The following is a 21,765-nucleotide window of genomic DNA, read 5'->3' as shown; positions in this document are numbered from 1 at the left end:
CTGTTAAGAACAGACCACCCTGTTTTTATCTTTTATACCTTTGGATTCTGCATAGCAGTGTCCCAGCTTTTTATATTCTCTCTCCTCTTTATGCCCATGTGCACATACACCTTCCTATTCAGGCTGTCAACTTCATACATCTGATAGAGAGGGTTCTAGTCCATGGAATCTTATGCCACTGTAAATTTGTTAATGATTAAGATGTGATAAGACTCAGTGTTGTTTCAGACATATTGGAGATCCTTGCTTTGTTGGATCGTAGGCTATTGCAGTCGTTCACTCCTTGGAACTACATTTGGATCGAGTTGCACCGTAAAGATCAACAAAACTTCCCAAGGTACAAGCTGATGAAATTAGTTTTGAACCATGAAAGCTTATACCCCGGGAAATTCTGTTGGTCTTTAAAAGTTGCTACTGGACTCAGATTTTGTTCTCTGATTCCTACAGCCTAAAACAGCTACCCAGCTACTCACCTGAAACTAAATTCACCACTTGGCTTTTCCTGTCTGGACAAGAAAATGCAGGAGGTGAATGATCACAATAGCCCAATATCCAACAACAATGTGCAGATCCCTTCTGGGTAGGTTTGCCATCCTCCAGGTGGGGCCTGGAATCCCCCAGGAATTACTGATCTTCAGGCTATAGAGATCAATTCCACTGGTGGAAATAGCTTGTCTGGAGGGTGGACTCTATGGCATTACAGCCCACTGAGGCCCCACCCCTCTCCAAGCCCTGCCCTCTCCTGGATGCTCCTCCAAATCTCCAGGAATTCCCAAAGCCAGACTTGGTATCCCTACATCTAGGAACACAGTTAACTCTGTGGAACTTCTCATTCTAGTGCAAAACGTGCATAATGGTGCTGACATAAGTCAGACCACATCAAGGCGATTAACTGGTGCCATCCTACCTCTTCTTAGGGTGGCAATGTACTGCACCCAGTTCTGTTCTGAGTCTTGTTTTGGTATCTTCCTTTTGTTTCAATCTAAAGTGATTCACGTGATGGGGGTGTGGAAACAGAGATAATCGCTCTGGGCTCTTCCGTCCATTACCCCATGCATCCCCATTCATTTGACAGTTTCATAGATCATTTACCACACTTGCTGTGGTCAGGAGGAAAGGCCTCTTGGATTGTGGTAACCCATACTTTTGACTCCGATGACCCACCCACACCCTTCTGAACAGCTTCTCGCATAAGAACATACAGTTTTCCTGGCATGTATATAAATAGATGAGGATACAAATTTCCTGCTGTGGGAAAGCACAATTTGCACAAATATTCTCCTCCCTCTGCCAAGGACTTTCCCTGTAGACTTCATTAGTACTCTTCTCCACAGAGCGTTCACCAGTGTTTCAAAGATGAAGGAAACAGCGCTAGATCATGAGGAACCCCTTTGCTGACAAGTGTCAGTGAGACGTTATAGTCGCCCTTTTCAGTTCTGCCTTTGTCACTCCTACATCACATACTGAGAGAGCAGGGTTGCCAGGCTTCAGAGGGGAGCTGAAGATCCCTTGGAATCACAACTGATCTCTAGGCAACGTAGAGAGCTAATTTATTATTTATTTATATGAAATATTTATTCCACTTCTTCCGGAGAAAACGGCTGCTTTGGAAGGTGAACTGTATGGCAATGTACCCTACTGAGCCCCCTCCCCTCCCTAAAGCCCACCGTCCCAGGCTCCGCCATCAAAATCTCTAAGGTATTTCTGAACCTAGAGTTGGCGTCTGCTTGGGAGAGTGCTGTACACAGTCTTCTTAATACACACTAGAGGTAAAATCTCATCACTTTTGCCTCATAACTTCACCCATTCCAATTCTTGAGTACCAGCCTTTGCATATAGAACTGTTATTTACACGTTTTATATACATTTGAGAAACTTCACACCTCATAATAAGGTTGTTTCTCCTCAGGAGCAAGAAATATACTGTTCTATGGGTCAGGACTGGGCAGAAATTAACACTATGACAACCTCATGATCCAACCATGCTGCTGGTGGCACTCTATCATTGGTTTCCTTCCGCTAGTCTCCAGCGGCTAGAAAATCCCTCATAGGTAATGGCAACAGATACACCTTGTGCCATCTTTGAGTAGGCAAAATGCAAAGACAGTGCCACCCTTGCATAGAGAGGGGGCTTCAAGACAACAACACGTGATTTGCGTGGGTTCTATTTTTGGTGGGTTTTCTAGTGGTTGGAGGAAGTGGAACCTGTATGTGCGCCCTCCCTAAATATGCCCGAGGTTTGCTGGTGGACTGATGTTGTGCCGCCCACCAAAGCAGACTGCTGCATGGCTTGCAGCAGATTCTTAGATAACTGGCTATTTTCAAAGAGATAAAGGAATAGCAAGAGCTGCTGAATAAGGGAATGAGTGTGTGCATGTTTGTTCAGGTCTGACCTCCCTCCCCCCCTGCACTCAGGGTTCAGCCAGGGTATACTTTGTCCTGGATGTCTTCCAGCAGCACCAGTGTAAATCTTCAGCCGCACACGTCAAGCTGAGCTTTGAACCCGGTTTTCGCAATGCTAATTTCAGCAGCTGCATTTCTTGAAACTGGCAGAGATGGGAAATGCACTCCGAGCTGTTTACTGGAGGAGCTTTTATGGGAAAAGAAGCTTGCACAATGCACATGCATGCACACAAAGCTGTCAACTCAAAGCGAGCGTTTTTATTAAGCCCTTCGGTTGATCAGCACTCGGTTGCAACAGTAAAGGCTATCAGCAAAAGCTGTGGGATAATATCACTTCAGATGTCTAGATAGTACATTTCTGGTCTCTTACGTGCAGTAATTCAATCATTCTTATAACCACCCTGCAAGGTAGATCATTATTACCATCATAATTCGAATTCGGAGAGCTGGTGGCAGTAGTAGAATAGAGCTGAGGGTGAAAAACACTTCTTGCCTATTGCTCCCTACTGTGTGTGTGGTTGAGGTGGCATTTGAACTGAGGCCTGATTTGAATACTACAGTGTTCTTGGAGCCATCAGGAGGATTTCAGGTCAACTTGCACACTAGGAGTTCCATGCTTCCTAGGGGTGGGCAAGCTTGATTTAGATCAGGACAATGGCACAAGTGAAGGGTCTCTTCCCCTCCCCTGGTGCCATTTTCTTGACCTGTCACAGACCTAGGAAGTCACTATTTCCCTCTTGGGGAAATGTACCTGTAGCTCATCACAGTACTTGTAAGTTTCCCAGCAGGGGAAAATAACCTCCCAGGCAGGGTTGCCAACCTGTTTGTAAGCCGCTCTGAGACTCCAAGTGAAGGGCGGGGTATAAATCCAATCTCTTCTTCTTCTTCTTCTTCTAGATCAGGACAATGGCACATGTGAAGGGTCTCTTCCCCTCCCCCGGTGCCATTTTCCTGACCTGTCACAGCCCTAGGAAGTCACTATTTTCCTCTTGGAGAAATGTACCTGTAGCTCATCACAGTACATGTAAGTTTCCCAGCAGGGGAAAATAACCTCCCAGGCAGGGTTGCCAACCTCCAGGTTGGGCCTGATGGTCTCCTGGGAATTATAACTGATTTCCAGACAACAGAGATCAGCTCCCCTGGAGAAAATGGCTACTTTGGAGGGTCTTACAGTAGCTCCTGTAAGAAGAGCTCTGTAAGCTCTTGAAGGATTGGCCACATTGGGGGTGTGTGTGGCCTAATATGCAAAGGAGTTCCTGCTACAAAAAGAGCCCTGAATGACATTTTGCCTTCACGCCATGAAGGCATACATAGGGTTCCAGAGGGTTTCCCATCTAAGCACTGACCAGCCCCAGGATTCAGCTTCAGCTGAATTGCGACATTATGCAACTTCAGATCAAGCCTTGGTTCCTGTGGCAACTCTCAGTACAGTCCTCAGGGGTGGGTGGGGGGGACATATTTACAGTTCGAATGGACCTAAGCTACAGTAACACCCCCAGCCCTTATTTCTTGGCCCGATGTTAAATGTCAGTAATCTAACTTTAGATCCTAGTGTTGATGTTGTACTTAGGTACTGAACAGCATTGCTTGCGCTGAAATTCAAAACACATGTATGCGTGTGTGTGTTTGGCTATATAAAAACAGTTGGCAGGAACGGATGAGCGTACGAAGTCGTTCTGGATGAACGGAGTCCATTTGATATAGTCCTTAAGCCCTGGATGTTTGTAAAAAATTTTTTTAACAAACTATACATCCACAGGGGGGAAAAGTCCTATGTAATATGATGAATAAGGAGTCTCAAGACACACTGCCGTTTTCTCCTACAATGCTCGTAAGCATGTGAGGCTGGGGTTTCCCAGTGTGGAGTCTGTGTGTGTCACGGAGCCCACCACCACCCTTCCTGGCACCTACCAAGTGATTTAGGAAGTGGTTGGGGGCCAGGTGGGAGTGGTGGCCAAGTCGTGGCTGCGTCCACCAACCTGTGTCAGAATTCCAAAGCCGCCCACAGGCTCAAAACGTTTGGGGCACTGTTGGATTAGGTAGATACTACCTGATATATAGGAGCTGCGGTGGCTCAAGTGGTTAAGACGCTGAACTGCAGGCTGTGGAAGGTCAGTAGTTCAGCGGTTCAAGACCCGGGTGCCGCAAGGCAGGGTGAGCTCCTGTCTCTAGTTCCAGCTCCTGCCAACCTAGCAGTTCGAAAGCAAGAAATTGCAAGTAGATAAATAGGTACCACTTCGGTGGGAAGGTAACAGCGTTCCGTGCGCCTTGGTGTTTAGTCATGCCGGCCACATGACCACGGAAACGTCTTCGGACAGCGCTGGCTCTTCGGCTTTGAAACGGAGATGAGCACCGCAACCCTAGAGTCGGATTCGACTGGCTTTCGAGCAAGGGAACCTTTACCTTTTTACCTGATATATATGAACTACAATCTGTTACAAAGAAGTGGGACACACTTCAGAGGGCTGTTAACAAGTTTTGATCAAGCACTGAGCGACAATTTGAGGGCTGAGCTGTTTGGAAATAGAAACACTGGGAGAGGAGGCCATTTCATATAGAAATTTGATGATGTTTGACCCCACCTCATTGCTCTCAGTTTCTCAGGGGGAGCATCTCTGGATACTCAATACTTGTTTCTCCCCCCCCCCCTTTCAGTTCCAGCTGCTGATTGAAATTGCCTGGCCCCTGTTTGTCTTCTTTATACTATCATCTGTGCGGCTGTCTTTTCCACCCCACGAACAACATGAATGTAAGTATGCAGTTAGTCCAGACTGGAGTAACTCTTCATGGCATTTCATTGTGAGGGGGTTTAAAATCCAATACCTGTCTTGTGGCCATTCTGAATCTGCTGTTTCTCTTAGGCGATTTTTCCCCCTTCTCCATTTGACTTGTGTTTCTCATTTTCTGAGACCTTTCGGAAAATAACTGAATGATAACTAATGAATTTTCATTCTGTTTAATTGATTTAAAGGCCTGATTTAAAGGTGACCCTAATGGGATGAAAAAAACTTACCTGGCCTACCATGTGTGTAATTGTGCCCTAAATTCAGTGGTAGCATGCTGGTGCAAACACACTTGCCCAGCCTATAGATCTAATGTTGCATGCATAGCAGCTGACAGCTACACTTTGAATGATGGGTGTGCACAAAGTCATATGTCTGAGCCCTTCTATCCTGCCAGTGTCACATTTAAATCACACCTAATATCTTCCCTTCCTTCCATCTAATAGCAGAAGAAATCCAGTACAGCATGGTAGCTTAGAGTCCAAGTTGTCAATCAAGAAGTTGCAAAAAAAAATTGGGGGGGGGGGGGAATAATGCTAACCATACTAACCGTTGTATGGGTTTTCTAAGCATTCCCTCAATAATGCATTCAATGTGCTTTGTACTTACAAAGGCATTGTGTAAATGAGAAGATGTTATTATTATTATTTATTACTATTAAATACTTCATTCATGATAATCATAATACTAATAATATTAGAAGAATTAAATTTGCCCTTCTTAGAAAAAGTAACTGGATCCTTTTTTTAAAAATGAACCTGGCACAGTTCATTCTGCCTGTTTGCAAGTACACATGGGTGTACCTTATATGCTTTCTTTCTTTGTGCGGGGGCACTGGAGATAAAGCTTGCATGTGGATCACAGTGACCCTTGTAACAGTCCTGTTTATGCCTTCAGGCGACAAACAATGCAATCGTAAACCGAGTTATGCCCTTCTAGACTCATTTACTCCAATACTCTTAGAATGATACAGCTCTGTTCAGGATTGCACAGAGAGCCATCTTATCTTCTGTGCTGATGCTCTTTGGTGTTAGGACATGTCCTGTGGACGGCTTCCTCAGTACCGTTGAAGCAGCCAAGTAGCAGGGTTGTATGTTTTAAAACACCGGTCATTTAAAATATGTAGTGGACACTGCAGTCCTATGCAAAGTTATGTCCTTCTAAGTCCAATAAAGTTTATGGGCTTAGAATGATATAACACTGTGATTCAGTTAAACCAGAGTTCTGAAAAGTTAACACACTCATTGAATCTTTTCTCAAAAGAAAACAGTGGAGCTCTGTTTATGCCTTTCTGGAATTTTGAATACCTCCACTCACTGGCAGTAGCAATTTATTATCGTGTTAAACAAGTGGAAGCAGCCCTGAATATTTCTGTATTCTGGGGTGAGTCTTGAGCTCGAGACGTACATTTTTTATTGACAGTTTAGAGTAACTCATTGTGGCTTTTGCTTCTCAGGGCACGCATCCATATTTTATTTTATTTAAAGCATTTTTATGCTCAGGGTCCACAAGGCAGCAAACATTAAAGAAATGTTAAAACATTTAAGCAATTAAAACACAATTAAAATGATCAGATTATTCAATTAAAAACACATAAACAAGACTAGAAGAGGGCCAAGTAATATGCCTTTGTCCTACTGTTGACTCTGGTCAAAACAGGCTGTGTAAGTTTTTTGGGGGGAAAGTAAAATCCTGCAAAATCAGTTTTATTGGAGACAAAAAATGGAATGAGTGATCATGAACAGTGATCTCTCTTTCTAAAGGTATTTGAAACTGAGTCTGCTTGTCTGAGGGCCAGACTAGATGTGATGGTGGCCACGGGGCCAATCCATGGCTACCAACAACATTTTAGAGAATTTAGCCAGCAGCAGGCGATCTTACCTTCTCCCCCACCCTGTGTCTTTTAAAATGCTGAAACATCCAGTTCAGCCCTGACTGAAGGGCTGTTTCCACACAGATGTTTTGCTCTGCCTTGGCTTCCTTAATGTAGAGCTGTTTTCAGGAGCATCCATCTGATGTAGTTTTCTCTCCACCACCCCTGGTTCTGTGTTTTTTCCTGTTTTGTTGAAATCTTTCACAAACTTAGTTTGGTTTGATCTTTCAGGAGAGATCTGATTCAAAGTGCCCTTGGACGCAGGTTGGATGTGAAGATGTGCATCCTTGCAGGTTCTATCCACATTGGCCCCATTTTCCTAGCCTCAGACCCTGTGATTATGAATCCCCCATACGCACTGTTTTTTAAAAAAAATTGGGAATTGCAAGATAACTATTGCATTATAGCAATCTATTGTCGCAGTTTACTAATTTACAGGGTTCCTTTTTAAAGTCTAGCCGGCTGCATCTTTCCCCTTATAACTCTGCAACAAAAGGGTTAGAGTCTTACTTTTAAATAAAGTAAATAAATGTAGTCCACCTTTTTTGCTGGGACCTTAGTACGTGGGTCCCCAGTGTGGTGCTCATGGGTGCCAAGGTAACACCTTTCTTGATACCTGCTAAGTGTTTTGAGAAAGTGGGCAGGGCCTTCTGTCCAGTAAGGGTTCTCATTGGCCACTAGAAATTTGATTGGCTGTGCAGATTAAAAAAAACAAAAACATTGCTTTGGCAGGTGCTGCCACCACAGCACAAGGATCTTCACTGTGCCAGCCATTTTGTGGCTGGCTCCACCTCCTGCCACATCTGTTTTGTGACAGACATTTGTGGCTGCACTAGGGTTGCCAAACCCCCCAGTTTGCCAGGGGTTCCCCGTTTTGGGGGGGGTTCTACCCGCCACCGGCCAGATGGCCGGTGGGGGAAGCCCCACCCCCAACACCCACAGCCACCCATCTCTCTCCCTTTAAGTGGGTGGAACCCGTGTTTCCTCCCAAGCCTGATCTCCGCAAGCTTGCAGGGAAATGCCAGCTTCGTGCTCTTAAAAGGGAAACATGGCTGTTCTTAAAGGGGAAACGCCAGCTCCTGCATTTAAAAAGGAAACGCCGGCTCCTTTAAGTGCAGGGAACTGCCGTTTCTGGGGATCTGGCGCATGGGCGGGGGGGCGGCGGATGTCCCCAACATGACGTCCTCACGTTGGGGATGCCCCGCCCCCTCCAGGAATGGTCCCAAAGTCCCCTGCTGGGGGTGGAAGATGGACTTGGCAACCCTAGGCTAGGTACGTCAGAATTCCAAAGGTGCCCACCGGCTCAGAAAGGTTGGGAAACCCTGCTCTAGTAGACTGTGACAATAGATTGTTATAATACTACAGTGATTTTCTTTAAAAGCCCTGTAGTGACGGAGGAACTGAGGCAAGGATGGTGGAGGAAAGCTGTTATGTGGCTGCTCCATTGTCGTGGTGCATGCCTCTGTGTTCACAGCAGCAATGACAACTACATGGAGAATTATTTCTCTGTGTAGAAGCAGTCATGGCTTCATTTTCTGCTACCCCCACACGATGTTTGTATATCGGAGTATACTTATAGAGGGGTAGCTATGTTAGTCTGCTATATCAACAGTGGAAGTTCTGTGGTACTTTAAAGATTAACCAAAATGTTATTTGAACATAAGCTTCCATAAACTACAACCCAAAAATCAGATCCTAGTCCATTGAAGCTTATCCTGGAATATGATTTTTGTTACTCCTTAAAGTCTCACAAGAACTCCTGTTTATGTACAATAGGAGCTGCTGAACTTTCTCTTCATGGGGAGAACTGAGTGTGAGGAAACCAGGATGCCTTGTCTGCTGTGTTTCCCATAATTCCTTCCAAGTACTTATTGGCTGTAAATATTCTCCATGACTCAGAGATGTCGGACTCATTTATTGTGAAGGCCAGATCTGACATAAATGTCACTTTGTCGGGCTGGGCCATATGTGCCATAAAATGTAATGCCATGTACTGGAAATATAAACTTTATAAAGGACGCAGGCAAACCCAATTAACAATATTATTTTTTATTCAAAATGCAAACATAAACACTTGATTCCTAGCTGTGAAAGCAATGGATTTACTGGGGAATCCACCAAAACGCCAATAAATTAATTTAATGCAAGACTAGGTCTTTTCTAAGGGATACCATAAAAGGGGGGGGGACTTTACATTTTCATACAGATTAGTTACTTTTTGTATATATAGTACTTTTAGGAGATGGGTCATCATCCTTGCAAGTAAATAAGGTCGTTTTTCAGCACATGGCCCTATTAGCCCAGCCTCAGTAGCTGAACATGGCTACCATCTGTCTCTTCCTCTTTGTTTCCTCTCCTTCCCCATCCTACCTCTGAGGAGAAGGCACACTATCACCCCATCCCCACCACCACCAATCCTGTGAGATTGGCCGGGCTGAGTGACTGGCCCCGAGTGACCCAGTTGACAGGGTCCTGGCTCGGGAAGAGGGGGTTTCTGAACCTGACTCTCCTAGATCTTCCTATCCCTGGTTCTCATTCCTCCTGTGTTTCCCACAGAAGTGACGAGGTTGAGGAGAAGGCCTGTCAGAACGGCTGTTTCTGATATGTCCAGGGGGTGCTTTTTGTCCTCCTATGACTCCTTTCCCCTCATGGGCTGAGAAGGGGGGGGAGGGTGCCGTCCCCCACCAACCCCAACACTCACTCTGCTTCCTGGCTTTGTTGCTGTTCAAACATGCAGCAGCAACATCAGCGCCCCTTTTTCTATTTGCTCCTCCACTCACTTCCAACGTCCCAACGTCGGGAAGTCTTTCCCCTCAGAGAGAGACACATTAGACAGCCCAGTTGCTTCCCAATCCACTTGCTGGCCCTCCCCTTCCTCTCTGCCCCACTGGCCCCGTCCCTTCATTGGCAAGCCACTGCTCCACATTCTCGCTCTCATCAACCCCCCTCATGGTCACCATTTGAAAAAACATGAAGCTGGTTGGTACGGAGCTGGTAGTGCCGGGTGCTCAGCTCCACCTCCACCCCCCCCATGTAGTGGCTTTGCCAATCCTTGCTGAGCTGCAGTCGGAAGAGGTGGGAGGGGAACGAAATCCACCATGCCTCCTCTTTGTCCATCTTTGCTGCCATTCCCCCCACACTATTCCCATTCCCCCCACAGCCTCATAGTCCTGTCCCCAGCTATTTCCTTTCTATTTCTTGATAGCTTTGCCTTCCCTCCCTCACTCTAGTTGCTTGTGAGCTGGGTAAGAGCTTGATGGGCTGGTTCTGGCCCCCAGGATGTATGTTTGACACCCCTGCTATGTACTAAAGAGAACTGCTATGTACTAAAGAGAGCTGATGCCACAGAGACTCACTTCCTTGTAGGCAACACAGTCATTTTCTCTTCAGTGTGGACAGAGGCTGGTTTTTCAAGGGGAGGGGGGTTCTTTCAAAAGGAGAGGAAATGATCTGGTGGCCTAATACAATGTCCAAACTCTCTGTCCTTGTGTTCCAGGTCACTTTCCAAATAAGGCCATGCCTTCAGCTGGAACATTGCCCTGGGTCCAGGGGATTATCTGTAATGCCAACAATCCATGCTTCCGCTATCCAACTCCTGGGGAGTCGCCAGGCATTGTTGGAAATTTCAACAAATCTATGTGAGTACCAATGTTTCTTTATTGGTTCCTGACCCACAAAAGAGTAAGGGGTGCATGGGAAGAAGAGAAGTGGGTTGAATGGCTGGGCTGTATGATTGGTGGTGGCGGCTACTCTTTCCTACACCTGTGGGAAGCCTTGTGTGGAGGTTCTGAGACTGTGGCTGGCAAGGGGACCAATGGGTTAAAATGCCAGGAGGAGCCATAAAGGGGGACATTGGTGTGGACGACTTGGGGGGCAGCAGACAGAGTAAAGACCTCTTTAGGACACACTGGCAGGCAAGGAAGCATCGTCTGTGGGTCTTAATTGGCTTTAGGGTTGCCAGGTCTGGGTTGGAAAATACCTGGAGACTTTGGGGGTGGATCCGGCAGAGGGTGGGGTTTGGGGAGGGAAGAGGGGCCTCAGCATGGTACAATGTCCTAGAGTCCACCCTTCAAAGCAGCCATTTTCTCCAGGGGAGCTGATCTCTGTCAGCTGGAGATCAGTTGTAAAAGCGGGAGATCTCCAGGCCCCACCTGGAGGCTGGCCATCCTATTTGGCTTGTCCATCCGTCCGATCAGGGCTATTTTGGGGCAGGAACGCACAGGAACAGAGTTCTGGCTGGCTCCCAAGTTGGCCACACCCAGCAGGAACTCATTAGCATAATAGGCCACACCCAACAGCAGAAACTCATCGGAATTGGCTACATTAGGGGTGTGTGACCTAACATACAAAGGAGTTCCTGCTACAAAAAATCCCCTGGGTTTTGACAACAAACAAGGTAAAGAGAATAAGAAGCAAAAGGTGGGTGTGGCTGGATGACCACACTTCTGGTAACATGGAGGTGTGGCCTAATATGCTAATGAGCTGTACTATCCAGGGTGTGGCCTAATATGCTAATGAGTTTCTGCTGTTGGGTATGGCTTATTATGGTAATGAGTTCCTGCTGGGCTTTTTCTACGAAAAAAGCCCTGCGTCCGATGCATCAGTGTACCCCACAGGGCTGTTCTAACTGCACAGAGGCTTCTGGGGGCCAAACCTTTGCATAAGAAAGGACAGGGCCTCGCCATGATTGGTGAGGTGCCTGCTTCCCTGGGGTGAGTGAATGAGAGTGCATCTACAAAGACTCACCAACTTCGGGGGGTGGGGGGTGGGGGTAGGCTTTCTTAGCATGTGCCCAAGTATCCGTCACTCTCCACCCCTTGCTGGTGGCTGTCTCCAAGCTCAGAACAGCTTCTTCCCCTCACTTACTTGGATATTCTGGTGGTAGGGAGAACAGCAGCATGCCTTATTAAACTTAGTGACCAAAACTCTGGACTCCAATATCCTAAGGTCTAGGCGACAATCACCCAAACAATGGAACCCCTTGAATGATACACTGACCACCTGTGCAGGTTTTCTTCAGATCTCCTGCCTACCATTTTGAGGTTTTAACTGCCCAAGAAGTTTCATATGCATCATGGTGGGAGAGACACGGTTCCCTTTTGTATGCCCCATTGCTGCTACTTTAGGAAACTCCAATTTAAGATGGCTTTAATGGGGAATCAGACAGATTTAATGGCTGCTAGCCTTGATGACTAAAGGGAACCTCCACATTCAGAAACAGTGCATACCAGTGCTAAGAGGTAACATCATGCTGGACTAGATGGACCATGAGTCTGCCTGTGCATTTCTTTTGCATCTGTAACGGCAACAAGCTAGATCAAGATGGGTAGCCATGTTAGTCTGTCTATAGTAGTAGAAAAGAGCAAGAGCTCTTTATGAGCTTTCATGAGTCACTGCTCACTTCTCCTGTATCTGACTCACGAAAGCTCATACCCTACCACAAATATTGTTAGTGTTTAGGGTGCAACTGGACTCTTGCTCTTTTCTACGGCAAGAAGCTAGCATACTTCCCCCTGCTCTAAGTATTTGTTTCAGGGTTAAAAACATGTTGTGTTATTTAGAATTCTAGAGGATGTGGGGATTGATGCATCATGACTCATACTGCTGATGTAAAAGAATGCAGTATTTCTGCCTGTGAAGATTTACTCAAAAGCTACAATAATTGCTCCACCCATGTTTTTGGCAGCTCTGACCATTCTAACAAATTTTGCTGGCTGGAAATTCCAGATGGTGCCTCTTCCCACTAGGTTAACATGGTGTACAATCCTTCACATGCTTTACTGAAATGAGTGAGAGCTGGCAGGGTGATTTCTCCTCCGTACTTCCCACACTCTTCAATGTCACTTGTGCAGGAGAACTTTTCCACGGAGGAATCTTTTGTCCTTGTTACAAAAAGCAGAATTATGGGGTATGCAGTCCATCTGGCTAAAACATTTCCCTCTCTTTCTTTTTTGTCTTTCCAATCATCTCTCTGGTTTCCTTAGTGTTTACCGGTTGTTCTCAGATGCCAAACGGTTGCTGCTGTACAGCCAGAAAGACACCAGCATTAAAGATGCACAGAAGCTAGTGGGGAAACTGCAGAAAGCTGGGAACTCTGTGTCAGGTAAATGAAGAAGTTTTTTAAAAGGGTGTTGAGGTACATCTTGCTGAGAGTGTCCATGTTGTTTCAAAAACCATAGAAAGCAGGAAAAAAGGAATACGTTATGCTTAAATCAATTTAAATCATTTCTTAAAAAATTTTAACATTTCAACACAACTTTTTTTTGAGGCAGTGAGCAATAAAGTCATTTATAGCAATACCTAAAATTTAACAGATTGCAAACAAAATCAAGAAATCAAAATCTCTAAATAAATCTTTAAAAAAACAGGAGAAGTCAGGGGGGGGAATCCTGGATACAGTCAGAGGGTATTAAATATCAAGCACTGCCCAAATACCTGCTGAAAGAATAAATTTTTGACAGGGAGTGTCAAATACTGAGGGCTGCCATAGAAAATGACATTTCATGTCCTCACTCCGTGCATCACTGAACATAGAACCAAGTTCTTGCAGAAAATCTTTGAATATGAGTTGGCTGGTACAAGAGAAGGTGATTGTACCTTGATGCCCTGGTTCCAGATTATTTTAAGGCTTTGAAGGTCAATATTAGTACCTTGAATTGGACTCATAAACTAACCAGTTGTTGTTCAGTCGCACAGTCGAGTCTGACTCTTCGTGACCCCATGGACCAGCTCCCGCCAGGCCCTCCTGTCTTCCGCCATCCTCTGAAATTGGCTCAATTTCATGTTCGTTGCATCGATGACACTGTCTAATTGTCTCATCCTTTGCCGTCCCCATCTTCTTTGACCTTCAATCTTTCCCAGCATCAGGGTCTTCTCCATTTGGTGGCCAAAGTATTTGAGCTTCAGTTTCATTATCTGGCCTTCCAGGGAACAGTCAGGGTTGATTTCTTTTAGGATTGACTGATTTGATCTTCTTGCAGTCCAAGCCAATGCAATTCTTTCATAATTTGAACATACCACGCGTAGGAGTTCCCAGTGAAGTTACCAGTTTCAATCAAGGGTATGATGAAAGTGTGACCTTTTAATTTGTATGTAAAGGAAATGGTTTTAAGAAGTGTATGTGTGTGACAAATACACAGAGAATGAAGGTCAGAAGAGGAAAGACTTAAAAACTTTAATGGAAAAGAAAATGGCTTTAAGAAGCATATATACATATGAGAAAGACAGGGAATGCTGGTCAGAAAAGGAAAGGATTCAAAACTTTAAGGGGTTGGATTTTATGACTAAACTGCTAAACTGGATGCTATGATTCTCGTCTGCCAAATCTTCCTTCCGGGGCAAACAACTTCCTCTGATGGAGAATGTTTTTTTTCTGATGGAGAAAAATCTTCCTTTGCTGATGGAATTTGTTCTCTTTTTGGAGAGGGGCATGATGGAAGGGAGTCATAGAATCCATCCCAATTTTTAGCCTTTCTTTGACTTTTGTATGTAACGGTCCTGTGTGGTAGGCCAGTGTTCCCTCCTTCTTGTAGAGGAGCAAGTAGAGAATGAAGGAACAGTGGTTTGTGTATTGAATTTGTGTCTGAGGTGAGCAGTGAGCGATGACATTCTGTCTTGCCCCTGTTTCTCACTGTGCTGTGGCTGAAGTAAAGAATAACAACAGTATCTCCCATAGCAAGACCATAGTGAGATTTCTAAAATTAAAGCCTTAAAATGAGAACTAGGAAAATGTTTACGACAACAAAGCCTGAGGCACATGCCTGTTTCTTTAATAAGGCAATTTAAGAAAAATGCAGACCTAAGCATGTATGATTTTTTTTAAAAAAAGAAGCACATTGTTCGCAGTAATTCAAAATGTCTGAGTCCGACAGAATCTATATTGTTGGCAAGGGCTGTGTTGAACAGAAGCACACTTGTCCTGTATGGTAAACGTTCACCCAGTCTCAAGACAAATTAGTCAGAAGCTGATGTTGCAATGACCTATTGCTTCAGGGCTCTGTCTCTGGCAATTTTTTGTTAAAAAAGAATGGAGAGCCTCTTTCGGGATTAAATGACCATTGTTTTATGGACAAAGAAAAGGATTTAGAAGTGTGTTCCCACTTTGGTATTGCCTAGATCCCACAGGAAGTTTTTGGACAATTTTTTTGCGGGCATGGTTCCTTCTCATGAAAAGATAATTGTAGTGTTCTTGTTATATCTGTTTATTTATGGGGGGATAAATGGCAGGCAGAGCAGGGTTTTAGGCATAGGCTAAGGGCAAAAATATACATTATGCTTCATGTGAGCTGCCAGTGGGGACTGTATTGCAACCGTAAGTTCCCAGTGGCAACACCTATGTAAAAATGCAGCAGGGGCCTGATTCAGATTAGGAGGAAGGGTTCTTTCCTAACACCCTAGGTACTGTGGGGAGGTATTTGCCCCGTTGAAGGGCTGCATGGGCAAGCATTTAGTACAGTGTGGCTCCCTGTTGGAACAAACTATGCCTCCCGTTGGGTTCCCTAGGCTGTTTTGGCTGCCAAAACTGGTGCATGGGTGGGGGAGAGAAGATCTATACATTCTCCTGTGCTGTAGTCCTGATCTGAATCATGTCCCTGCTTTGCTTTACCACAGCAGCTGCTACTGGGGACATGTAGCTGCAGTATTTATTTCTTTTCTCCCCAATGTGGAACCAAAGTGGCTTACAACAGTCTCCCATTTTCCACTTGACCTTCACAACAACCTTGTAAAGTAGGTTAGACTGAGCCCAAAGTCACCCAGCAAGCTTCTGTGGCAGAGTGAGGATTTGAACTTGGGTCTGCCAAGTCCTAGTCTGACACTCTAACCACTATACCACATCTGTAAGGTGGCAAGTCCCTGTGGTGATGTCATGTAAAGAGTAATGTGTAGTTTGGTCCTAAATTCGCCATCGGTTCTTTTTTTTCCCAAAGCAGAATTTTCAGGCAAATTTTGAGGTTCCTGCTTGAATCTGAGCGATTCTGAGGGGAAAGTCTTTATTTCTGAGATCTGTGCTCCGGCTTCTGGTAGATTACAAACAAAATAGTCTCATACCAAAAATGTGAAAACAATAAAAACAAACGTCTAAGAGCAAAAACAGAAGCTAAAACACACGATTAATTTAAAGGACTAAGAAACCAGCAGAGTAAAACAAGAAACCAGCTTACTAAGTGGTTGAAAAGCATTCCCCATCCATTTATTTGTCAGCAAATTGTGGCAGTTCTAAGCATTAACAATACTTTGCCCCGGGCTCTTTTTGTAGAAAAAGCCCAGCAGGAACTCATTAGCATAATAGGCCATACCCAACAGCAGGAACTCATTAGCATATTAGGCCACACCCCGGAGAGCACAGCTCATTCGCATATTAGGCCACATACCCATGTTACCAGAAGTGTGGTCATCCAGCCACACCCACCTTTTGCTTCTTATTCTCTTTACCTTGTTTGTTGATAAAACCCAGGACTTTTTTTTTGTAGCAGGAACTCCTTTGCATGTTAGGCCACACACCCCTAATTGTAGCCAATCCTAATGAGTTTCTGCTGTTGGGTGTGGCCTATTATGCTAATGAGTTCCTGCTGGGCATGGTCAACTTGGGAGCCAGCCGGAACTCCGTTCCTGTGTGTTCCTGCCCCAAAATAGCCCTGCTTTGCCCCTACCTGTTTGGAAAATTGTATTCCTGATGCTAGATCTGCCAGATTCACTTTGCTTTTACAATCTGACTTTGGGGCTTTTTATTTATTTTTTGTCAGTTTGGTAGTGTGAGAACTGTCCTTGCCCCTGTGTACTGGTGGTCATCTGGCAAGGTCTAGAAGCCAAGCTCTTGGCTGTCTGGGCACTGAGTCAGCACTTGGCACAAAGCCAGGCATTAATCTTTGGAGACTGTAGCATAAGGCCATTAACTGCCTGTGTACGAAAGATACGGCTCAGTCAAGATTTTAATAGTTTGGCATTAAAAAAAACATCCTTTAGCTACTCTGACAAGCAGGCAGCAGGCACCTATGCTTCTGATCTGTACGTTGGTCAGCAGTTTGGTAAAAACATTTTGTTCATAGTACCCCAAGACAATAACTTTTAAGAAAATCTGAAGGAACATTATTTCCATGAAGCATACACACATTGAGAGCCTGAGCCAGTATGGTACAGTGTTGGATGAAGATGTAGAAGACTCGGGTTCAAATCCCCAGCCTGCCATAGCGGCTCACTGGGTGACCTTAGGCCAATCCCACAATCTGATTCTAATCTTCCTCAAAGGATTGTTGTGAGTATTAAATGGAGGAGAGGCGAAAGATATTAGGTGACTTGGGTCCCCACTGGGTAGAAAGGGGGGGTATAAATAAAGCAAATAAATAAAAGCATTTCTATCATCCCACTATTGCGTCTAGGCATACAGGTTTTGGAAACAGCACACGTAAAGAAAATGGGGTGAATAATACACACTATAAAACAACAATCCCTTCTTCCATTCTGCCCTCCTCTACCTCTTCCATTCAAAGGATCTAAGAGGCATCTGAGTTGATTGACCAAGCTCAGATCCTTGCTGGTAGAACTTGCAGAATCATAGATGACTTTAAAAAAATGTGGAGCCATACCGGAAAGTGCTCTTGTAGCAGCTGCTAGCCCTTTATCTGAAGCTGTTCAGCTTGATCCTGCTGAGAAAATGCTGTGTTTGGGTGATAGAGGTCTGTATCTGACACTTCAGTTTCCAAGAACCAGAAACCCAGTACGTAATGTTGATATACACAAACAGAAGCCTATTCAATCTTTGGTAAGTGACATAGACACGTCGAGGCCAGTGTTCCCTCTAAACTGAGTTAGTGTGAGCTAGCTCACAGTTTTTTAGCCTCCAGCTCACACATTTGTGTCTTAGCTCGGGAAGGATGGCTCCAGAGCAAACTAATTTACGCAGTAGCCAAAATCGCATGCTCACAACTTTAATGCCAGTATCTCACAAAGTAGAATTTTTGCTCACAAGACTCCACAACTTAGAGGGAACATTGGTCAGGGCGATGCTCTGGGTTTGGGGCAAAACTCTATGGTAAAATCGCCCTTAAACCATAGAGTTTTGCCCAAAACCCAGAGAGTCACCCCTCAATGTCACTGATGTGCCTGCATCACTTCCAGGTGACGTAGGCATGGCACGCAATGTTGCTGTTGGGGGGGGGGAATTCCTCCCACCAATCAGCTGGCCAGTGATGGGCAGGACCTCAAAACCAGGCAGTCCCCCAACCGGAGAATGGCAACCCTATGTTCGGCCGCCTCTGCCCTCTGATAATTTAATGGTAGTTTGGCCGCCCATTTTGTCCATGCAGCTGAAGAGATTAAAATTATGGTTGGATAATGAATTCCACCCCCCGCACAGATACGTTTACATGAAAAGAGCAAACACTTTTCAGTCTCATAGCCAGATCCAGGCTGTTATGGCTAAGTCAATTCTTTCCTGGTTGCCTAAAGGCTAGTGCATAGCTTGTTTTCTTTCTTCCTCACCAACTGCCTAGTTAGATCATAAATATTGTTGAATGTGCTTGTACCTGTTGTGTCAGTGTAACCTGATACACTGTGAGATTGAAATGTTCTTAGATTTCCCCCCCCCAGAAAAGGAAACATGGGCTATATATGAACACCTTCTTATAAAAGCCAAGGCAGAAGCAGTGCTTGCAGATTATAGGAAAGCAATGTGCAGAAAATGAAAAAGAACCTTGTAGAATGTATGTGGAGTGGCATGTTCTTGTTGAGAGAGTGGAAGTGTTACGAGGGTCCATGTTTTCATCTGTGAAATGCTCCAGGACTCTGTTCAGTCCTCATTATTTTGGCAACCTAAATGTGGGTAATCAGAGGCTGTGTCATGCACAATTCTCTCAATATGCATGGTTGCCGTTATGTGTAAACAGGGCAACCCATGTATTTGTCTGGTTTGGTACACACAGTTGAAAACCTATACTTTTTAGGGTATGCTATTGGTGCATACTGAGGTTGGAAAATATATGCATTGCCCTGTTCACACAAAATGGAGACCACACATATTGGGAAGGATTGTGGGTAGTGTGTTCCCCCTTCATGTGATGCTGGAGTGCCAAAATTGTGTTATGACTGAACAGGGCTTACAGAATTAGTATAAATTCCTCCCTGGGACAGTATGGCTGGCTCGGTGACACAATGACGGCTAGTCTACAATGAAGCCATAAAGTTCCTGATCTATATATAACGCAGCTATCAGGTTCTTAACTGAGATAAACAGTGCAATTACAAAGCTTAATGAAGTGTGGGACTGCTGAAGCCGCTGCCACTATAATTTAATATTGATTACTGGTGGGAGCTACATTGGTGAATGATGGTGCTATCATTGGAGCCATCTTGTCGAGGGTGATCATTGCTGCGCTCTTGTGAGGAATGGATGAGGTGTCTTGGCTTTGTGTTAGGTGTTCATCTGGCGATAGTTTTGTGTGTTGCTGGTTTAGGACTGAAGAACAGTGCTGTGACTGCCACCATCCCTGCATATGAATCCTCAGCCAACTTGAGCACCCTGTAGCATAGGGTGGAAATTAGCCCCCATGGAAATGGTTAAAAGGATCTTTGCCAAAGGGCAGCAGTGATTCCTAGAGCCCAAGGCCTTTCAGTTGTGTGGAAGTTTAATGAAAAAGTTGACCAGATAACTTTTGAACTGAACAATGGAGTTGTTAACTAGTCTAGTGTTGCTGTTTATGACTCTGGTTACAAAAAACGATAAGAAGTTTTAAAAAATGAGTCTAGTGTTAATCAGGATTGGTGGCTCTCTCTTTCATGCTGCTGTTACCAAATTTTGGGTTGGATCCAGCGAGGTCTTTTGCTCTATCTCACCCCGTGGCTTACTAGAGCCTCTGTCCCACATGGCTTTCACTCATACAGGCCCCACAATCCCCTGGGTGATAGCCTTCTTTGTTGGTCAAAGGGGACCCCTCTGCCCTTTTTGCACCTGGTTGGATCCATTGCTTCAGAATGAATCCAATTGGAAGTGACAAGGGTAATAGACGCAGCAAGGGGAGCGTGGCCAGGTCTTTTCTTTGAGAAACCCCTCCAGAAGTTCAGAGATGAGCCGTGGTACTGGGACACCCAGGGAGTTTGAAGTCGGCATATCATGACACATCATTTGAGGGCTGCCTACCGTGACTCATTATCCCCTGCTGCTTTTAATTGAAATTGTGTCAGACACTGAGAGCTCAGTATCTCTGGGCAACTACTGTGTGCTGGGCACCTCCTTTTGCTGTGTGCCAGCTTCTAGGCTGGCTGCGTGCCTCGCTAATTTGAGCATGTGTGTGTTTAATGATAGCTCTTGCTGTATGTGACTGTGTTATTCCTGGAGGATTAAAAGCACAGTAACCCAAAGGCACAGTTTTTCTTGCTACTGTGGTACAGATACGGGTAGAATGACAGTAATTCTATCAGGAATACATAATTACATAATTACATAAGGAATACATGAGTCCCTTCACTTCTGTAATGTCACATTGTTTGTTTTGTATCAAACCCTCCATTTTGCAACATGGTCCAAAGTTTCCTCAGTCTTTGGCTCCCTCCCCAGTCTATCACAGAGGGATACTTTAGACAGTTGTTATAATGATTAGGGATGATATCTTATTTATCCCCCCTTGTGTCTCAGTTTCGTCACTTGCACCCCTGTAGCTTCATGAAGGGACTAGACTAAGGTTTCCCAGTCTTGTAAAACCTATGGATATGTCTGGATTTTGAGAACAGGGAGTGGGCTTCACCACAAAATGAATGCCATATGGGCAGATTCAAAATGGCTGCCAGGGGTGCTGGACCAGTCACAAAATATTGGGAGGTTGCAAGCCAAGCATCCTCCAGCAGAGAAGGCAGCTGCTTTTGATTAGCGCAGAGGTGTCGAACTCATTTGTTATGAGGGCTGGATCTAACGTAAATGTCACTTTGTCGGTCTGGGCTATGTGTAAAACGTAACATGAGGTGCCAGAGATATAAACTTTATAAAAGTGATTTCAGATGCCGAATGGCAATAGCAGATGAATGACAACAGCAGGCTTGATTGGATTGGGTGTGATATGTGGAGGGGTAGTAGGCGTGGAGATACCAGCATTGGTAATGAGACAGGAAACCTAGGTCTCAATTCGGTCCAGGAGGATGCAAAGAATAAATAGACCTGACATTAGAAACCACAACATTCAAAAACTAGTGGGGGAACCTTTAACCTTCCAGGACATTGCTGTCCTAAGAGTAGCAGTTCTCTTACAAAGGAAGTTCAAGGTGAGATTAGAAAGAGAGACTGCTGAACTGCAACTGATAATGAAGATCAATGCATCCTCCAGGGCTGAACTGAGACCCTGATTTCCTGTCTCATTACTATTGTCACTTGGCATCTGAAATCACTCCACTCTCCAAGATATAAGGACCAATGGACTCACATTCTAGTCGTATCTGTAGAAGTGAGCAGTGACCCACGAAACCTCATATCCTGCCACAGATTTTGTTAGGTGCTACTGGACTCTTGATCCTTTCTACTAACAAAGCTTGCAAGCTGAACTGTTAGGTTTCTTTCCCCCCCCCCTTCATCTGCTTGAACTGGAGAGGGGGATCTCTTCAAGTGAAATAATGTATTGATTTCAGACTGGGCAAAATCCACTCAAGTGTTAGTGATAATAATGAAACAGTTGAAAAAGCAAAGGGGGAGTGAAGAAAGGCAGCCAGCAAAGTGGAAGAAAGGGA

General features: G+C 44.9%; 1 protein-coding gene across 1 annotated transcript in view; it reads left to right on the top strand.

The window, feature by feature from the left end:
* ABCA1 (ATP binding cassette subfamily A member 1) overlaps nt 1–21,765 on the top strand; it is a gene marked incomplete at its 3' end in the record, with an annotated part of 123,298 nt that overhangs the window by 32,466 nt on the left and 69,067 nt on the right. The window contains 3 exon segments of the mRNA XM_015414570.1: nt 5,059–5,152; nt 10,556–10,697; nt 13,044–13,162. Of these exon segments, the coding sequence (XP_015270056.1) occupies nt 5,059–5,152; nt 10,556–10,697; nt 13,044–13,162 (355 nt within the window).

This window comes from Gekko japonicus, unplaced genomic scaffold (assembly GCF_001447785.1).
Source record: "Gekko japonicus isolate JY-2015 unplaced genomic scaffold, Gekko_japonicus_V1.1 scaffold656, whole genome shotgun sequence".
NCBI lineage: Eukaryota > Metazoa > Chordata > Lepidosauria > Squamata > Gekkonidae > Gekko > Gekko japonicus.
Note: the sequence above shows the minus strand (reverse complement) of the source record. Positions and strands in the feature narration are given on the sequence as shown.